Source organism: Capricornis sumatraensis, chromosome 13 (genome assembly GCF_032405125.1).
Source record: "Capricornis sumatraensis isolate serow.1 chromosome 13, serow.2, whole genome shotgun sequence".
In the NCBI taxonomy this organism is placed as follows: Eukaryota; Metazoa; Chordata; class Mammalia; order Artiodactyla; family Bovidae; genus Capricornis; species Capricornis sumatraensis.
In genome coordinates, this window is record NC_091081.1 from 20,102,089 (window position 1) to 20,121,084 (window position 18,996).

At 36.6% G+C, this 18,996-nt stretch overlaps 1 protein-coding gene across 1 annotated transcript in view; it reads left to right on the forward strand.

The window, feature by feature from the left end:
* The window catches only part of CEP85L (centrosomal protein 85 like), a 139,864-nt gene that overhangs the window by 12,339 nt on the left and 108,529 nt on the right, over nucleotides 1-18,996 (forward strand). Inside the window, exon 2 of the mRNA XM_068985472.1 lies at nucleotides 9,574-9,735. Coding sequence (XP_068841573.1) covers nucleotides 9,574-9,735 — 162 coding nt within the window. The remainder of the gene's footprint in view (nucleotides 1-9,573; nucleotides 9,736-18,996) is intronic.

Sequence of the window (18,996 nt, forward strand, 5' to 3'; positions counted from 1 at the left end):
GCCATATAAGTTGGGTACCCTTTCCAGGAAAACATATCTCCGAAGGCTTTCATTAATAGTTACTTAGCACAGGTATAGAATCGCTGATAATAACTAAATTATTTGGTTTGTTGTTGGTGGGGGTTAAGCATTAAAAAAACCCCTATTTTCCTGACTATTAAAGTAATAATACAAAGCATAAAAGTCAAATTACCAATAATCCTACGATCTAGGAAAAACTGCAAGTAGTATTTTGATGTACTTCTTTCCAGTTGCTCTGTGCATTTTTTGTTTGTTTGACTCTTTGCTATATGTATGCTGGCTGCAGCACTGAGTCAAGTCTGGAACACTGGTCCCTGCCCTTAGTAGGGAATATTACTACGGTCTAGGAGGAGGACAGATACTTGCACTGCTGCTGCTGCTAAGTCGCTTCAGTCTTGCCCGACTCCGTGCGACCCCAGAGACGGCAGCCCACCAGGCTCCCCCATCCCTGGGATTCTCCAGGCAAGAGTGCTGGAGTGGGGTGCCATCGCCTTCTCCGGATACTTGCACAGATAACTTTAATTTGATATGGTGAATGCTAAGCTAGAAACAGGCAAAAAAATGAGTTCAGAGAATTCCTAGAAGATATGAAATCTGAGGTTATTTGTGAATTTCCCATTTATTGTATTTTATATCTTACTTAGATTGATAATATAAGCATTTTACACTTTTAAATCTTCGTTATTTTAATGGCCTAGATTCTGTTCCTTTCTCCCTTTTGGTGTTTATTTATAATAGTTCCTTATTAGAAATAATGCTTAAAGAACATTCTAAAGACCCATTCTCCCAAATGTTGGATTCTTTTTTTCTTTAGCTTTATTGAGATATAATTGATAAATAAAATTGTATTAAGGTGAATACCTTAATTTGGTTTGGTTGATGTGTACATTGTGAAAGGATTCTGATTAGAGTTGATTAACATATCCATCACCTCACTGTTTACTCTTTTTTTCAGTTGAGAACATTTAAGTTTTATTCTCTTAGCAAATTTTGCTTACACAATGTTGTTAACTGTAGTCATTGTATTCTACATTAGATTCTAAGACTTAGTCATCTTACAACTGAAAGGTACCCTACGAGCCTCTCCTAGCTTCCCCATCTCTTGGACCCTGACAGCTACCATTCAGCTCTCTTTGAGTTCAACTCTTGTTTTTCAATTCCACATGTATTATACCGTGCACTACTTGTCTTTCTTTGTCTGGCTCATTTCACTTAGCATAATGCCCTCCAGGTTCATCCATGTTGTTGCATATGGCAGGATTTCCTTACATTTTATGGCTGTATAATATTCTGTTGTGTGTGTGTGTCTTTGGAAAAATGTTATTCAGATCATCGTTTATTTGGATGACTTTTAGCTGTTGAGTTGTATAAGTTCTTTGTATGTTTTGTGTTATTAACTTCTTATTGGATATATGGTTTGCAGATATTTTCTCCCATTCCATAGATTGTCTTTTCTTTCTTTTTCCTTCTTCCTCTCTCTCTCTCTCTTTTTTAAATTTTCTTTACTGTTCAAAAGCTTTTTAGTTTGTGCCATGCTGTGCTCAGCTGCTTCAGTCATGTCCAACTGTTTGCGCCCTTATGGACACAGCCTGCCAGGCTCCTCTGCCAGAATTCCTCTTGCCATGAAATTCTCCAGGCAAGAATACTGGAGTGGGTTGCCATGCCCTCCTCCAGGGGATCTTCCCTACCTAGGGATTGAACCCGCATCTCTTACGTCTCCTGCGTTGGCAGAAAAATTCTTTACCACTAGCACCACCTGGAGTGCCCTTAGTTTGATGTAGTTCCATTCATTTATTTTTGCTGTTAGTGTCGAAATCCAAAAAATCATTGCAAGACCAATGTTAAGGAGCATATCTGTATATTTATTCTAGGAGTCTTATGGCTTTATGTCTTATTTACAAGTTTTCAATCCATTTTGAGTTCATTTTTGTATATGGCGTAAGATGGTGGAATAGTTCATTCTTTTGCCTGTGGCTGTCCAGTTTTCCTAACACCAGTTATTGAATAGACTGTCCTTTCCCCTTGTATATTCTTGGATCCCTTATAGTAAATTAATTCACTGTCTATGCATGGGTTTATTTCTGGGCTCTCTATTCCATTCCATTGATCTGTGAATCTTTTTAAATGACAATACTGTTTTGATTAGTATAAGTTTATAGTATAGTTTGAAATCAGGAAGTTTGATGCCTCCAGTTTTGTTCTTTTTCAGGATTGAGTTGGCTATTCAAAGTCTTTTGTGGTTTTAGGATTTTTTTTCTATTTCTGTAAAAAAATGCCTTTGAAATTTTTATAAGGATTGCATTGGATTTGGATTGCTTTGGGTAGTATGAACATTTTAGCAATATTCTCTTGATTAGTGGGCATGAAATATCTTTCCACTTACTTTTGTCTTCTTCACTTTGTTTCATCTCAGTGTATTCTAATCTTTGATGTACAGATCTTTTACTTCCTTGGTTTAATTCACTTCCAAGTGTTCTTTTTGATGCAGTTTTAGGTGGGATTGTTTTCTTAATCTCTCTTTTCAGTCGTTTGTTAGTATATAGAAACACAACTGATTTTTGTGTATTAATTTCTGTATGCTGTAAGTTTATTGAATTTGCTGATTTGATTTTTTGCTGGTTTTCTGTATAAAGTATGTCATGTGCAAACAGAGACAGTTTTACTTCTTCCTTTCTGATCTGGATGCCCTTCATTTCTTTTTCTTGTATATCTGTATAAATGCTCTGGCTAGAACTTCCAGTACTTTATTAAGTAAAAGTGATGAGAGTAGATATCCTTGTCTTGTCCCTGATCTTGCTCCTCAGCTGTTCACTGTTGAATGTGATGTCAACTGTGGGTAGTTATGTATGGCCTTTATTGTGCTGAAGCATGTTCCTACTATATCTGAGTTGTTAAGAGTTTTATCTTGAAAGGATGTTGAATATTGGCAGATACTTTTCCTACATCTGTTGAATTTATATAGATTTCTGTGCTTTATCTTGTTAATGTGGTACACAACTTTTATTGATTTGCACATGTTGAACCATACTTGCATCTTTGAAATAAATCTCATTTGACCATGGTGTTTGGTCCTCTTGATGTACTGCTGAATTATGTTTGCTATTATTTTGTTGAAGATATTGTATCTATGCTATTGGGGATAATAGCCTGTGATTTTCTTGTAGTGTTCTTATCTGTCTTCAGTATAGGATAACAATGATTTCTTAAAGAGCTTGGAATGGTTCTCTCCCTTTCCATTTTTTTGAAGAGTGTGAGAAGAATTGGTATTAATTCTTTAAATGGTAGGATTCCTCATTGAAACCATTTGGTCCTGAATATATCTTTGTTGAAAGGTTTTCGATTATTGATTTCTAGTAATCAATCTGTTTGGATTTTCTTTATCTTCATGATTTAGTCTTGGTGGGTTGTATGTTTCTAGGAGTTTATTCATTTTTTCTAAGTTGTCCAGTTTGTTGGCTTAGGATTGTTCATAGCAGTTTCTTATAATCCCTTGTATTTCTATGTGAGCAGTTGTAATGTCTCCTTTTTCATTTCTGACTGTATTTGAGGCTTTTGTTTTTTCCATAGTCGTTCAGTTGTCAGCTTATCTTTTCAAAATAGCTTTTAGTTTCATTGATCTTTTCAGTTGTTTTTTTTTTTTTAGTCTTTATTTCTTTTATTTCCACTCTGATTCTTATTAGTTCCTTGCTTCTTTAAAAAAAAATTTTTTTTTTTTTTTTGGCTGCATTGCACGGCTTGTGGGATCTCAATTCCTTGACCAGAGATTGAACTTGGGCCATGGCAGTGAAAGCCTAGAATCCTAAATTAGTTCCTTCCTTCTACTAACTTTGGTGTTTGTTCTTCTTCTGGCTCCTTAAGGTATAAAGTTAAATTGTTCCTTTGAGCTTTCTTAATGTTGGCATTTATCACTATAAATTTACCTCTTAGAACTGCTTTTGCATTCCATAAGCTTTGGTATGTTGTGTTTCCATCATTTGTCTCAAGATATTTTTTGATTTCCATTTTGACTCATGGTAATTTAGGAGCATGTTGTTTAATCACCACATATTTGTGAGCTTTCTGTTTTCTTCTTTAAATTATTTCATACCATTATCATTGGAAAACGTGGCTTGGTATGTTCTAAGTCTTCTTAAATGTAGTGAGACTTGTTTTGTGGCATAAGGCATGATCTGTCCTGGAGAGTGTTTTATGTGCAATCGAGAAAAAAAATTTATATTCTCTTTCTATCTCTATATAACTTAAGGGAGAGTTTAATTGTAAGGAATTTATTCATGTGATTATGGAGGCTGGCAAGACCCAAGATCTGCAGGCTGAGTCAGCAAGGTGGAGACCCAGGGAAATCAATCGTTTAGTTCCAAATTGAATTTGAAGGCCTGAGAACCGGGAGAGCTGATGGTAGAGTTTCATTCTGAAGGCTGAAAGGCCTGAAGTCCAGGAAGAGCTGATGTTTCATTTCCAGTCCAAAAGACAGCGTAAAGCCAGTGTTCTGTTTTGAAGACCTTCAGATGGGAAGAATTCTCTCTTTATTGGGGGTGTGTCAGCCTTTTGTTCTATTCAGACCCTTAGCCAGTTTGATGGAGGCCCTTCCACATATGGAGGGCAGTTTGCTTTACTCAGTCTACAGTTTAAATGTAAGACATCCCAATATGAGGACACCTCATTGTCCAGTTATGTGGACACATACAGTTAATCATCATACACGTTAATGTGTTGTTAGAGCGTTTTCAGCCATGCATGGGAATTCCCTGGCGGTCCAGTGGTTAGAACTCCAGGCTTGCACTGCCAAGGGCCTGGGTTCAATCCCTGGTCAGGGAACTAAGATCCCACAAGTCAAGCAGCATGCCTCCTTGCCCCGCCCCCCAAGAAAAAATATACAAATAAACTTGTCACTGAGTCCAAGCTCGTATAACTGGCCAATAATTAAGAGATGAGTTGTTGAGGCAAGGAGTAGTGACTTTATTTGGAAAGCCAGCAAACAGATGATGGTAAGCTCATGCCCCATAGAATCCTCTGGCCTGGCCTGAGTTAGAATTCAGGCTTCTTTTATAGTCAATGGAGAGGGAGTCAAGTCAGACATTTCATGGTTCTCATCAGCTTCTGGGGCTTTCCCTAGTGGCTGAGTGATAAAGAACCCACTCAGGAGATATGGGTTCGATCCCTGGGTTGGAAAGATCCACTGGAGAAGGAAATGGCAACCCCCTCCAGTATTCTTGCCAGGAAAAATCTCATGGACACAGGAGCCTGGTGGGCTTCAGTCCAGGGGGTCGCAAAGAGTCACACGACTGAGTGACTGAACATCATCAGCCTCTGGAGGGGATGTGTTAGCCTCCCTGTAGTTGTTCACAGGTGAGCCTGGCCTGGATGTTTCCTGTGAGCTGAACAGAGGGTTTTTTTTTTTTTAACCTTAATGCTCATTATCTGGGAGGTTTCCCAGAGATGGGTCATTATAATGTGTGTATAGCTTATAGGCAACCTCCCTTTAGTGATTAACTTGTAATAGACTATAAAAGGTTCTTCGTTATTACAAACTGAGACTGTTTGTTCTGGAAAAAGAAATCCAAAAAGTTACTGGCATTGACAGTCCACAGAAAATTTCGATAATGCTGCTGTGAATTGTCAGATTTAGAGCAGCAGTGCTCGCTGGTATGTGCTCTAGGATGAACTAGAATTTCTTCTGAATAAAGGAATGAATAAACGTGCTGCCTAGAGTTACTCAGCTCTGAATTTGAATCAGCTGAATTTTAGAGAATATTTACAAATAAGAATAATTTTGTTTTTTTTTTACTCTAGATCAGGGATCTGCAAACTATGACCTGTCAGTCAAATCTAGCTTGTGATCATTTTTGTAAAGTTTTATTGTAACACAGCCACACCTAGTCTGTTGTCTACTACTGCGTTTATGACAGTGGTGACAGTTTTGATAGAGATTAGATGGCTTGCAAAGGTGAAAATATTAATCTCTGACCTTTTACAGAACTTTTTGTTGAACCGTTCTTCCTGGTAATAGTTAATGATTTAAGCTAGGAATGGCTTTCTAGCTTCTGATGATAATACTGTATCATTATTGGTGGGTTTTCTCTCTCTCTCTTTTTTTTAATCCCCATTACTGGTGTGTCTGTGTGTGTACATGGGGCGGGGGAGGTTATATCCTTTCTATATACAGTTGGTTTCCTTGGGTCAAGATTTGTTAACAATAAATGGAGTGGAGTTGTTGTGGGATAAACATGTAACACTACTCTACATTGCTCAAAATAGTTATATTGTCTAAAAACAGGTGTATTTACTTCATTTCAGGGGTCTTAACACAGCTTTTATAAAATTGTTGACTAGGAATCTGTTGAATTTACATATCTTGCTCTGTAACTGGTTTCTTTCAGAATCAAATGCTGATGTAATCTGCAAATGAGTAAAAGTAATCAGCATTTTCTTCTTAAGATGATCGTGTATAATCATCATCATTATCATCCCTAGTGACAGAGCAGATGTCTCTGTGTTTGTTTCTTCGGTAAAACACTGTAGTTAGGATCAACATTTAGGTGTGGAGCTCCCTGAAAGCTCCTGTTTCCTTATGTGTAAATGTACAGTCTGTTCTGCAGCCATGGAAGCACACTGTATAAGCAGCTCTATCAATGCTTTTCTCCCATGCATACTTAACGTTTTGGATATCACTACATGTTTAAAAAAATAGGTCAATAAAATTAGTTTTAGCCCTTGAATAGTATCAACTAACTTACAGATTGTATTTTGTTTCTGCTGCTGCTGCTGCTAAGTCGCTTCAGTCGTGTCCAACTCTGCGCAACCCCATAGATGGCAGCCCACCAGGCTCCCCCGTCCCTGGGATTCTCCAGGCAAGAACACTGGAGTGGGTTGCCATTTCAGCATTTATTTTTTTTATTTGAAGAAGTACTGTCCTTGTGCTTATATATTTTTATACTTCTCTGTTATTTCTTTATAAAAATTCCTAGTAGGAGGTCTTATGTTGAAATTTAGGTACATGTTGAGATGGAGATACCTGTTTTCAGATGCCCTAATTTTGAAACGCTCTATGAATTTATGTACCCATAAAAGTATGTGGACGTTTCCTGCACTTTGACATTGGTATTTCAAATATTTGCCAATGGTATTTAATGTTATAGATGATTTAAAAGTCTAAAAATAAAAGCATTGTTGTCTTTTTCATTTCATTATTAGTAAGGTTGGACATCTTTTCATATCTTTATTTGCCATTTCCATGTACTTCCAACATATTTATGCCCTTATCTGCTTGCTAAGTCACTTCAGTCGTGTCTGACTCTCTGCGACCCTATGGACTGTAGCCCTCCAGGCTCCTCTGTCCATGGATAGAATTCTCCAGGCAAGAATACCAGAATACGTTGCTGTGTTCTACTCCAGGGGATCTTCCCCACCCAGGGATCGAACCTGCGTCTCTTATGTTTCCTGCATTGGCAGGAGGGTTCTTTACCACTAGTGCCACCTGGGAAGCCCATGTTCTTTCCTGAGTATTCCTAAAAAAATATTTCTCCAACTAATAGGTTTGCACTTGGGAGACAAAATAGTGGGCTGTTTTTCCGTTTTGATAATGGTTTAGATAGGACTTGGAGTTCATTTAAATGGAACATTATTAATACTTGAGGAACTGTTTAAAGGAAGGATGTTTGGTGCAGATAATAGATCACAGTAGAGTACCTTTGGTGACAGAATGCCTTCACTTGGTGCTTTAATATGTGAGTGCCTAATCAGATGAATTAAGATAAACCCAGTTTTGAGATTGGTGTAGAATCTACAGTTTTCACTTGTTCTGGACCTCAAAGCTGGTGGAAGTGTTTCTTTGGCTACCATTTTTTAAAGTTGAGTTAATTCAAACTTAATTTATAAATTGCATATAAATAGAAAATAAAATAATTTGATACAGTATTTTATTAAAATTAAAGGTTTTATGTTGGGGTTAATATGGTAGAAAATAGATTCAGGTCTGATTTTATTATTAATCTCTTTATATGTTTTGATAATATAGAGAATGTCTATTTTAAATATGGTAAAATAATGGTGATTAATTGTGTGGATATGTTTGTCATTTTGTGATTCTTGTGTTTATTAAACTGCTAGAAAGTTCTCCTTGCCTGCCAATTTCAATAGCATGTAACATGATAATTCTGTAAAGGTGTCTTATTTAACATCATGATGATAAGTACCTTGTCATTTCTCCATTACTTGGAAGCAGCCGCAATTGCAAACATAAAACCCAATGGGAGCATTATAATTATGTGATAATAAGTCTGCTTTAAGGTAGCTATTCAGGTCATCTGTAATGTGCTCATTACTTTTCAAGGGTATAATTGAAATGAAGTCTCAAAATTCTTGTACAGAACTTGTTAACACCCACAAAGAAGTCTACAGTCTTCAGTTTTAGAGTCACTATGTTAACCATTAATAAAGATACACGTACTGCTATAGCTTTTATATAAATTTCAAGATTTAAAATTGCTTTCAAATTACTATAAATGTTTTTCAGTGCTTATCCTTTATTTCTGTTCCTAAATGTTAACAGGCAAGTAGTAAATAGTTCACAGATTGACCCTGGTCCATGGTATATTTTGAGACATTGTAGACGGTGAAAGAAGGAATGAACAAGAAGGTAAAATGATAGATAAATCAGGAAGAGGCAAATGTCAGTTAAGTAAAAATGGCCAACATAAGTGAAAATGAAGTTTAAGAGAACATTGAAAAGTGATAAATTAGCTGAACAGTGAAGGTTTATTGTAACTTAAAAGGGAAAATTAAGAGCCAGGAAATGCTCTGGTGTTAAACTTTTATCAAAAGATAACTAAAGAAATAGAATCAATTAAAATAACGCAAAATAATTTTAACTTTTAAGTGGTTAGGATATAGTAGTTGAAAATAGATTGTTTTGACTTTCCAGCTTCCCTAGTAGCTCAGCTGGTAAAGAATCTGCCTGCAATGCAGGAGACCCTGGTTTGATTCTTGTGTTGGGAAGATCCTGTGGAGAAGGGATAGGCTACCCACTCCAGTATTCTTGCCTGGAGAATTCCATGGACTGTATAGTCCATGGGTTCACAAAGAGTCGGATACGACTGAGTGACTTTCCACAAGTGCATTCTACACGTATTGTCATGCAATATGCTTTGATTAGATTTTTTCCTGAGTCCCAGTTCTCAGATAATGTCTGTATATGGGATCACAGATGCCTACCTATCAAATATTACAGAGCAAGTGCTAACATTTCCAAACAGATTGATGATAGAGTTGATATTTTACATTAGACAGTAGTTCTGTGATTAAAAGTTCAGTATCTGTAAGCAGAAATCAGATATCTTCAGCCAAAGAAAGCTGCTAAGTCAGCATCGAATTTGTGTATATCTGATAAGTAAGTTTATTTGGTGACTCATAGATATTACTGATTTATTTAAGTTATTTTTGGCAGAAAATAAGCTTTTTATCTTATTTGTATTTTTTTTACAAGGCCAAAAGATGTCTTCTACCTACTCGTAGACATTATAAATTTATTAACTTTTTGCATATTTTCCTTTGTAGGCCCAGATTATTCTTCATCAGCATGGTTACCTGGTAATGAATCATTGTGGCAGGCCACAACTGTCCCATCTAACCAGCGAAATAGCCATATCAGGAGACATAGTATAGCTTCTGACAGTGGTGATACTGGCATTGGAACTTCCTGTTCTGACAGCGTGGAAGGTGAGCTAAATTCTTACTGGTTAGACATGAAGCCTTGTGGAATGGTTGTAATTGAGAAAGCAAGGGACATGTCTTATTGTTCCAAACTAAAAAATTATAAAATAATGTTTGAATATTTAGTAATATTCAGTGTTGTTGTATGTCAAATGAAACTATTCTTCTGATCAGATTAGTTTTTCCTTCCTTCATTTTTGAACTAAACTTTTTATTTTGAAATAATTGTAAATTCACGCGTGATTTAAAGAAATAGTACAGAGATGCTAATGCAACCTTCATCTCATTGCTCCCCCACCCCTTGGTCTCTTGCAAAACTGCACTGCAGTATCACCACATTGATAAGGTCAAAATACAGAACGTTTCTCTCACCACAGTATACCTGATTCTGTTCATACCCACTTTCCCTCCCGCCTCTTCTTACCTGTTGGAAACCACTAATTTAGTCTCCACTTATGTAATTTTGTTTGTCATTTCAAGCATACCCTATAAATTGTGCCATATAGTATGTAACTCTGGAATTGGCTTTTTTCTGTGAAGATTCATCCCAGTTGTTGTGTGCATTAATCGTCCCTTTCTTTTTATAGCAATGGTGGTATTGGAGAGACCACATTTTGCCCAACCATTAAACCACTGAAAGACACCTGGGTTGTTTACAGTTTGGGGCTTTTAGAAATAAAGCTGCTATAAACATTTGTGCATAAGTTTTGGCGTGAACATGCGTCTTCACTTCTCTGTGGTCAGTGGCCAAGAGTGCAGTTGCTGGTCGTATGGGAGTTGCGTGTTTAGTTTTTGAAGAAACTGTCACACTCTTTTCCAGAGTGACTACTATGTTTTCATCAGCAATGCAAATATATGAGTATGAGTCATCAAGCTTTCTCTTCAGCCTTACTAGCCCCTGGTGATTTTTATTTATTTGTTTTTTCTTTGGTTTTTAAATTTTAGGTTTTCTGATAGGAATGTAGTGATATCTCATTTTGGTTTTAATTCTCATTTAAAGGTTAATAATGTTGAACATTTTTTCACAGATGTTTATTTGCCATCTGTCTGTTCTGTTTGTTGAAATGTTCTTGTCTTTTCCCTGTATTCTAGTTGGATTTTCTCCGTTTTTATTGTTGAGTTTTGAGCATTCTTTGTGTATTTCAGACACTAATCCTTTGTTGGCTATTTGATTTGTAAACATTTTCTTCCAGTCTGGCTTGTCTTTCATCTTCTAACCGTGTCTTTTGCAGAGCAACAGTTTTTAAGCTTGTAAATCCAGTGTATCCGTTTTTGCCTGTATGGACCGTGCTTTTGGAATGAAGGCTAAGAACTCTTTGTCTAGTCCTAGATCTTGAATATTTTACTTTTTTCTTTCTCTCTCTCTTTTTTTTTTTTTTCCTAAAAATTTAGTCATTTTATATTCTGTAAGTCTGTGGTCCATTTTGAGTTAATATTTTTATAATGTGTATATGTTTGGGTATTCCTGAGACTACTCTTAGGCTCAGTTATTTGCTGGAACTCAGAAAAGATTTCGTACTAGAGGCTGTAGTTTTTTACAGCAAAGGATACTGATTTAAATTAGCAACAGAGAAGCAGAGGGCAGGGTCCAGAAAACACGAGGCCCAGTCTCCCAGTTGTCCTCTCCCAGTGGAGCTGTGTGGACAGTGATTGGTTCTCTCAGCAGTGCTGTGCGAGGGCACATCCGGTGGCAAGGCCATCCAGTCCTTGGTGTTCGGGAATTTTACTGTGGGTAGGTTATATTGATATGGTTGAATGCCTGTATGCATGACCTTAGTTTCCAGCCTTTGAGAAGTCAAGCTGACCTTACATGGTTCAAGACTCCTACCATAAATCACATTATTAGCATAGACTACATGCTTGGAGTTACCCAAGGTCCCCAGGTAAACAAAGACACTCTTATTAGGCAGGATGTTTCAAGAATTTAGAGGTTACATCTTAGGAGCCAGACAAGGGCCAAACCTTTCTTGGAATGTGTGGTGTGTGGAAAACCCAGACATGCTGATCCTCAACTAAATGTGAGATTTAGATTGAGGTTTCTTTTCTTTGCAATATAAATCTTGAAACCAGAATAATATCCACTTAATTTTTTTCCAAATTGTTTTAGCTGTTCTGGTTGTTTAGTTTTTCTGTGTAAGTTTTAAATAATTTTGACTATACAAAAAGTCTTGCTGGGAATTTAATAGGAATTGTGTTGTCCATTATCAGTTTGGGGAGAGTTGCCATCTTTACTCGGTTGAGTCTGCTAATCCATTAAAATGGTATGTTTTCCCATTTATTTAGATCTTCTTTCATTCACCAGTGTTGTATAGTTTTGTTACATGTCCAATACATGTTTTGTTAGATTTATAGCTAAGTATTTCATTCTTGGGAGAGTGATTGTAAATGGCATTTTATAGTCCAAGTTTGGTACCAATATGTTAGTTGTATATTACGAGATTGCTGAACTCACTCTCTTGTTCTCAGAGGGTTTTTGGGGGGTTTGTTTCTTGGAATTTTCTCTGTAGATGGTTATGTTATCTGTGAGTAGGAGTGCTTTTCCTTTTGATATCAGGATAATACTAGCTTTCTAAAATGAATTGGGAAGTGTTTCTTTCTATTTTCTGGAAGAGATGGTGTAGAGTGGTTTTAATTCTTTAAATGTTTAGTAGAATTCTTCAGTGACACCATCTGAGCCTAGAATTTTTTTTTTTATATTAATAGCTTAAAATCATGAGTTAAGTTTCCTTAATAGTCGTCATTCTTCACTCAGTCGTATCCAACTCTGTGACCTCGTGGACTTCAGCACACCAGGCTTCCCTGTCCTTCACTATCTCCTGGAGTTTGCTCAAACTCAAGTCCATTGTGTCAGTGATGCCATCCAACCATCTCGTCCTCTGTCACCCCCTTCTCCTCTTGCCCTCAATCTTTCCCAGAATCAGGGTCTTTTCCAGTGAGTCAGTTCTTTGCATCAGTTGCCCAAAGTATTGGAGTTTCAGCTTCAGCATCAGTCCTTCCAATGAATATTCAGTGTTGATTTCCTTTAGAATTGACTGGTTTGATCTCCTTGCAGTCCAAGGGACTCTCAGGAGTCTTCTCCAGCACCAGTAGTGCTAATAGTCATAGAACTACTCAAATTATCTTTCATGTTGGGTGAGTTGCAATAGTTTGTCCTTTTGAGGAAGTAGATCCTGTTGGATGATGGTGTTGATTTTTTTTTATATCCTTGATGATTTTCTGTTGAGTTGTTCAGTTGTTGAAAAAAGACGTATTAAACGTCTCGACTGTAATTGTGGATTTGTGCGTTTAATCTTTTAGTTTTATAACCTGCAACTCTGTTGTTCTGTGCATGTGCAATTAGGATTGCTGTATGTTCTTGGTGGATTGTGTCTTTTATTATTGTATGATGTCTTTCTCTGTCTCTGGTAATTTTTTTGTGCTGAAGTTTACTTGGGCTGCAAGGAGATCCAACCAGTCCATGCTAAAGGAGATCAGTCCTGGGTGTTCATTGGAAGGACTGATGTTGAAGCTGAAACTCCAATACTTTGGCCACCTGATGTGAAGAGCTGACTCATTGGAAAAGACCCTGATGCTGGGAAAGATTGAAGGCAGGAGGAGAAGGGGACGACAGACGATAAGATGGTTGGATGGCATCACCGACTCAATGGACATGGGTTTGGGTGAACTCTGGGAGTTGATGATGGACAGGGAGGCCTGGCGTGCTGCGGTTCATGGGGTCGCAAAGAGTCGGACACAACTGAGTGACTGAACTGAACTACTTTATCTAGTTTAATATAGCCTCTTCTACTTCCTTTTGATTAATGTTTGAATGGTATATATTTTCTATTCTTTTACTTCTAACTTGTCTAAACATTATATTCAAAGTTAAATCACTGTTAACAATGTACAGTTGGGTCATGGTTTTTAATCCACTTTGCCAGTCTTTGTCTTTTAGTTGGTATATTTAGTCTGTTCACATATAGTGTAATTATTGATGTATTAATACTCAGATTTTCTGTTTGTTCTCTTTGTTTTTATTTTCACTTTCTTGGCTTTCTCTGGATTACTCGAACAATTTTAGAATTCTACCTGGATTTAACTATAGTATTTCTAAAAGGGTATCTCTTTGTATAGCTCTTCTAGCAGTTGCTCTAGGTATTATATTATATATAATATACATAGCTTATGTATATATAGCTTACCATTTTAACATTTGGAGTATAGAAGCGTTTTCTCCCTTTTATCCTTTTGTGTACCCCATTTATAATAAAATTGTTTCAGCTCTTTCCTTTACACACAATCATAACCGTATCAGTGTTATAATTTTTACGTCATCTATTAAACATCATCTAGGAAGCTCAGGAGGAGATAGAGAACCTGCTATATTTACCCATATTTTTGCTTCCCGTGTTCTTCCTTTGTGTTGTTCCAAGGTTCCATTTTATTGTTTACATTTGGTTTAGAGGATTTCCTTTAGTCATTTCTTTAGGATACATTTGCTGGCAACAAATTATCTTAGTTTTTCCCCAACTGAGACTGTCTGGATTTCACCTTGATTCCTGAAGGATGGTTTCAGTAGGTATACAATACTGCCTAGTTTGACAGTTCTTTTCTTTTATTACTTGAAAAATATTGTCACTTTTTTCTGACCTCCATGGTTGATTAACAATGTTGTGATAGTTTCAGTTATACAGCAAAGTGTTTTCAGTTCAGTCGCTCAGTCGTGTCCAACTCTTTGCGACCCCATGGACCGCAGCACACCAGGCCTCCCTGTCCATCACCAACTCCTGGAGTTCACTCAGACACATGTCCATTGAATCGATGATGCCATCCAACCATCTCATCCTGCCGTCCCCTGCTCCTCCTGCCCTCAATCCTTCCCAGCATCAGGGTCTTTTCAAATAAAAGGTCTTCACATCAGGTGGCCAAAGTATTGGAGTTTCAGCTTCAACATCAATCCTGCCAATGAACACTCAGGACTGATTTCCTTTAGGATGGACTGGTTGGATCTCCTTGCAGTTCAAAGGACTCACGAGAGTCTTCTCCACACCACAGTTCAAAAGCATCAATTCTTCGGTGCTCAGCTTTCTTTATAGTCCACTTTCACATCCATACATGACTACTGAAAAAACCATAGCCTGACACATATACATGTTATCTATTCTTTTTCAAATTCTTTTTCCTTTTTAGGTTGTTACATAATACTGAGCAGAGTTCCCTGTGTTATGCAGTAAGCCCCTGTTGGTTATCCATTTTAAATATAGCAGTGTGTTAATATCAATCCCAAACTCCCTATTTCTTCTCCTGACCCTTCCCCCTTGGTAACCAAGTTCATTCTCTAAGTCTGTGCATCTGTTTCTGTTTTGTGTATAAGTTCATTTGTACCATTTGTTTTTAGGTCACTGCATATCAGTGATATCATATGATGTTAGTAAACTAGTTTTAAAAAGATGAAATGATTTATTCTCATCAATATGATGATTAAGAGCTATAGCTTTGGTTAGACCTATTATCAGTTAATTATCTGTGCAACCTTGAATAATTCCTCATTTCTCTGAGCCTGAGATTTTTCATCTTCAAATTGGAGATAATATTTTTTTAAAGTCTTATAAAAATTTAATAATATGACTTTTAAATTGCTTAGCACAGTTTCTTTGTAGTACCATCAGTACTTTAATAAAAAGTGATTGTTCTCCTTCCCTGTACTCTTAACTTTTTTTCGTGTCTCTTCAAATGTTTCCTCCCTGGGGAGGTTGCCTAAAACAGTGATACTTCTGTTGCTACTGTCACAGCTTTGTACCTACTACCCTGCTTTACTTTGGGTTTGTTACTTGATGTTTATTGTTTGTTATTCAGGTTTGTTATTTACTGTTTATATCATAGAATAGGGACTGGTATAGGGAGCAGTATGTACTGGCTGCTCGGTTTTGTTCAGTGAAACAATGCGTATATGTGTGTGTGTGTGTGTGTGTGTATAGAGAGAGAGACTTTCAGTTACAGATTCTTGTTTTAGCCTGCTTTGCACTTGATGTTTCTGGCGTTAGTGCCTCTGTGATGGTTCCCCGGAGAGGTGGACTCCCTGTGCTCCATCCCCAAGACTTATTTTTCAGTAGTGACCACACTCCGTTTTCTGTCTCCTGAAATTTCGTTGTAATCTTATTGCTGACGGTCCTATATTATTCATTGCCATGAGTCTCCACTTGATTGCTTTTCTGTTATTTCAGTGGGTTCTATGAGGGGGAGAATGTAACTTTGTGAACTTACGCAATGATCTTAAACAAGAGAATTTGTCATGTAGATATAGATGAGAAAAAATAAAGAGAAAAATAATTTAAAAAAGATTGGAAAACTTTTCCTTAACGTCAACTAGTATGTGTATTTTTTCTATTCCCCCACCATGATTTTCAAAAAGTGAAAAACGCACATTTTAAAAAAGTACATTTAAAATGGAGTAAATTTATTTTAGATGAACATAATTTTAAAAGCAAATTTGTATTTCAAGTATTAACTTTATGGGCTTTGAAAATTTTAAATGCATTTAGAATTAAATAGAGAAAAAGTAAAATGTCCCTTTATCTTCCTTCTTCTGATCCTTGCTTTGTTGTCAGAGGTCACAAGTGTTACGAGGGTATTGCATGTTCTTCTAGATATTTTGTTCTGTGTTTATTCACATACACACAAACTTTACAGTAAAACTGGATCATCCCATATATACTTTGTAATTGGCTTAAAAAAAAAAAACCTCTGTATTGCAGTTCTTAAAAAAGAGTTGTTTTCTTTTTCATTGTGATATGAGTCATATAAGCTAATGCATATTACCCGAGGCTTCTAGAATTGCTCTGTTCTCCACGGAAATCCAGCCATTGAGATAAGCCGAGGACTGGGTTAGACCCAGGAATTCAAGGGTTAGCAGGCTTACATGGGGGCTTTCTTCGTGATGCTTTGAAAATAATACACAGAATGAATGAAAGTCCTCCTACCAGTTTACAACAGAATCAAGCAATAAATTAGAGAAGAAAACAAGTTTATAATCTCTATTAGATATTGAGATTTCTCTAGCACGTATATCAACCTAAGTACTTTTTAAAAACACACGCTTATTTGGAAATTTACTACATGATAACAGCATTTCAAAGTAGTAAGGGAGGATTAAGCCTGAAAAAAGTGCTATCAGAGCCTGACCTCAAACTGTAAGACAAAATTAAATTTTAAATGGAGTAAATTTATTTTATATTTTTACATTAGAAATATTCTTAAACAAGCCTTACAACACAGATTTTAATAGAAATTCAAACATTTTGAACACTGCTAAAGGCTACTAAGTATAAAAGGCCATACTAGGAATAAATGTTTGTAATCAAAGTAACGGGAAAATAGATCCTTCTTATTTAATGCACCCAAATAGGTGTTTATCTATAAAATTTTAAATATTTCATAATTGAAAAACTTCATAGATAACAGGTAGAAACACACAATTCATGTAAAAATTACAAATGGCCAATAAACATGAAAAAAGATGATCTTAGTGAAGTGAAAGTCGTCATAGTGAAGTGAAGACTGTACAATTAGATACCACTTTCACCAGTGAAATTGCCCCTTTTCAAAAAAACAAGTAATATCCAGTGTCTGAGCAAAGTTGAGAAAAAAACCAGTAAACTAAAAAATAATATAGGTAGTCAGCCTTTATAGAGGGCAATTTGGCAATGATAACTAACAGTTGTGTGGCTGTTAACTATGTTCTAGGCACCTACACGTGTTAACTCAATTAATCCTCACAGCAGTTCTCTGATGGGAAACCTGTAAATAATATATGCAAAGTGTATATATCCTTGATTCAGCACACACACAGGTAAATAAAGATAACATATATAAGAGTATTCACTTAACACTGTTTAGAAGAAAGTTAGAAGCAACTCCAAGTATCTTATCAATAGGGAAGTGGTTAAATACTTCACTGTGTATTCAGTTAAAGTAATTAGGTAGCTACATATATACCAACCTAGAAAGATCTTGAAGTGAATTTGCAACTTAAGATAATAAACTAAGCACAGTCTTCTACTTTTGTTTCTTTCTGAAAACCCACTAAAAGTCAGGAAAAAAATTAAAAATCCAAACCAAATTTTACATTCTAAAACAGCAACGAGAAATTCAGGAATAAACCGTTGATTTATACTATTAAAAATCCTTAGAAATGCTCAAGAACCAGTAGTATCAGACTTGCTATGTTTTCCCACCATATAGTAAAGGTTTGTCTCCTTTCTATATTCTGTTCTTTGGATTCAAGTTAGAAGGGAAGGATTAAACTCCACCTCCTAGAAGAGGAAGTTTCTGAGTTTAATATTTGAAATTGTTCTTTAAGATATGTTTGTCCTTTCTTATTTATCTATTCAGTAATTTGTAAATATCAACATGAGCACTTTGTTAAAGTGGTGCACTCATTAGCCAGCAAATTTGGAAAACTCAGCAGTGGCCACAGGACTGGAAAAGACCAGTTTTCATTCCAATCCCAAAGAAAGGCAATGCCAAAGAATGTTCAAATTACCATACAACTGCACTCACTTTACATGCTAGCAAGAGGGTCAAAATCCATTAATCTAGGCTTCAGCAGTACGTGGACCAAGAACTTCCAGATGTACAAGCTGGATTTAGAAATGGCAGAGGAACCAGAGAAAAATTTGCTAACATACACTGGATCATAGAAAAAGCAAGGGAATTCCAAAAAAATCTATTTTTGCTTCATTGACTATGCTAAAGCCGTTGACTGTGTGGATCACAACAAAGTGTGGAATATTCCTATATAGAGAAAGCATGGGAGTTTCAGAAAAACATCTCCCTCTGTTTCATCGACTACACTAAAGCTTTTGACTATGTGGATGATGACAAGGAAAGCTCTTAGAGAGATGAGAATACCAGATCTTCTTACTTATCTCCGGAGAAACCTGTATTCAGGTCAAGAAGCAACGGTTAGAACCCTGTATGGAACATCTGATTGGTTCAAGATTGAGAAAGGAGTACAATAGAGCTGTCTGCTGTCACCCCTTTTGTTTAAATGGCAACCCACTCCAGTACTCTTGCCTAGAAAATCCCATAGACGGAGGAGCCTGGTAGGCTACAGTCCATGGGGTCCGAAAGAGTTGGACACGACTGAGTGACTTCACTTTCACTTTCGTACGATGAGCACATCATGAAAAATGCCAGGCTGGGTGAGTTACAAGCTGGAATCAAGACAGGCAGGAGAAACATCGTCAACCTCAGATATGTGGATGATAACACTCTAATGGCAGAAAG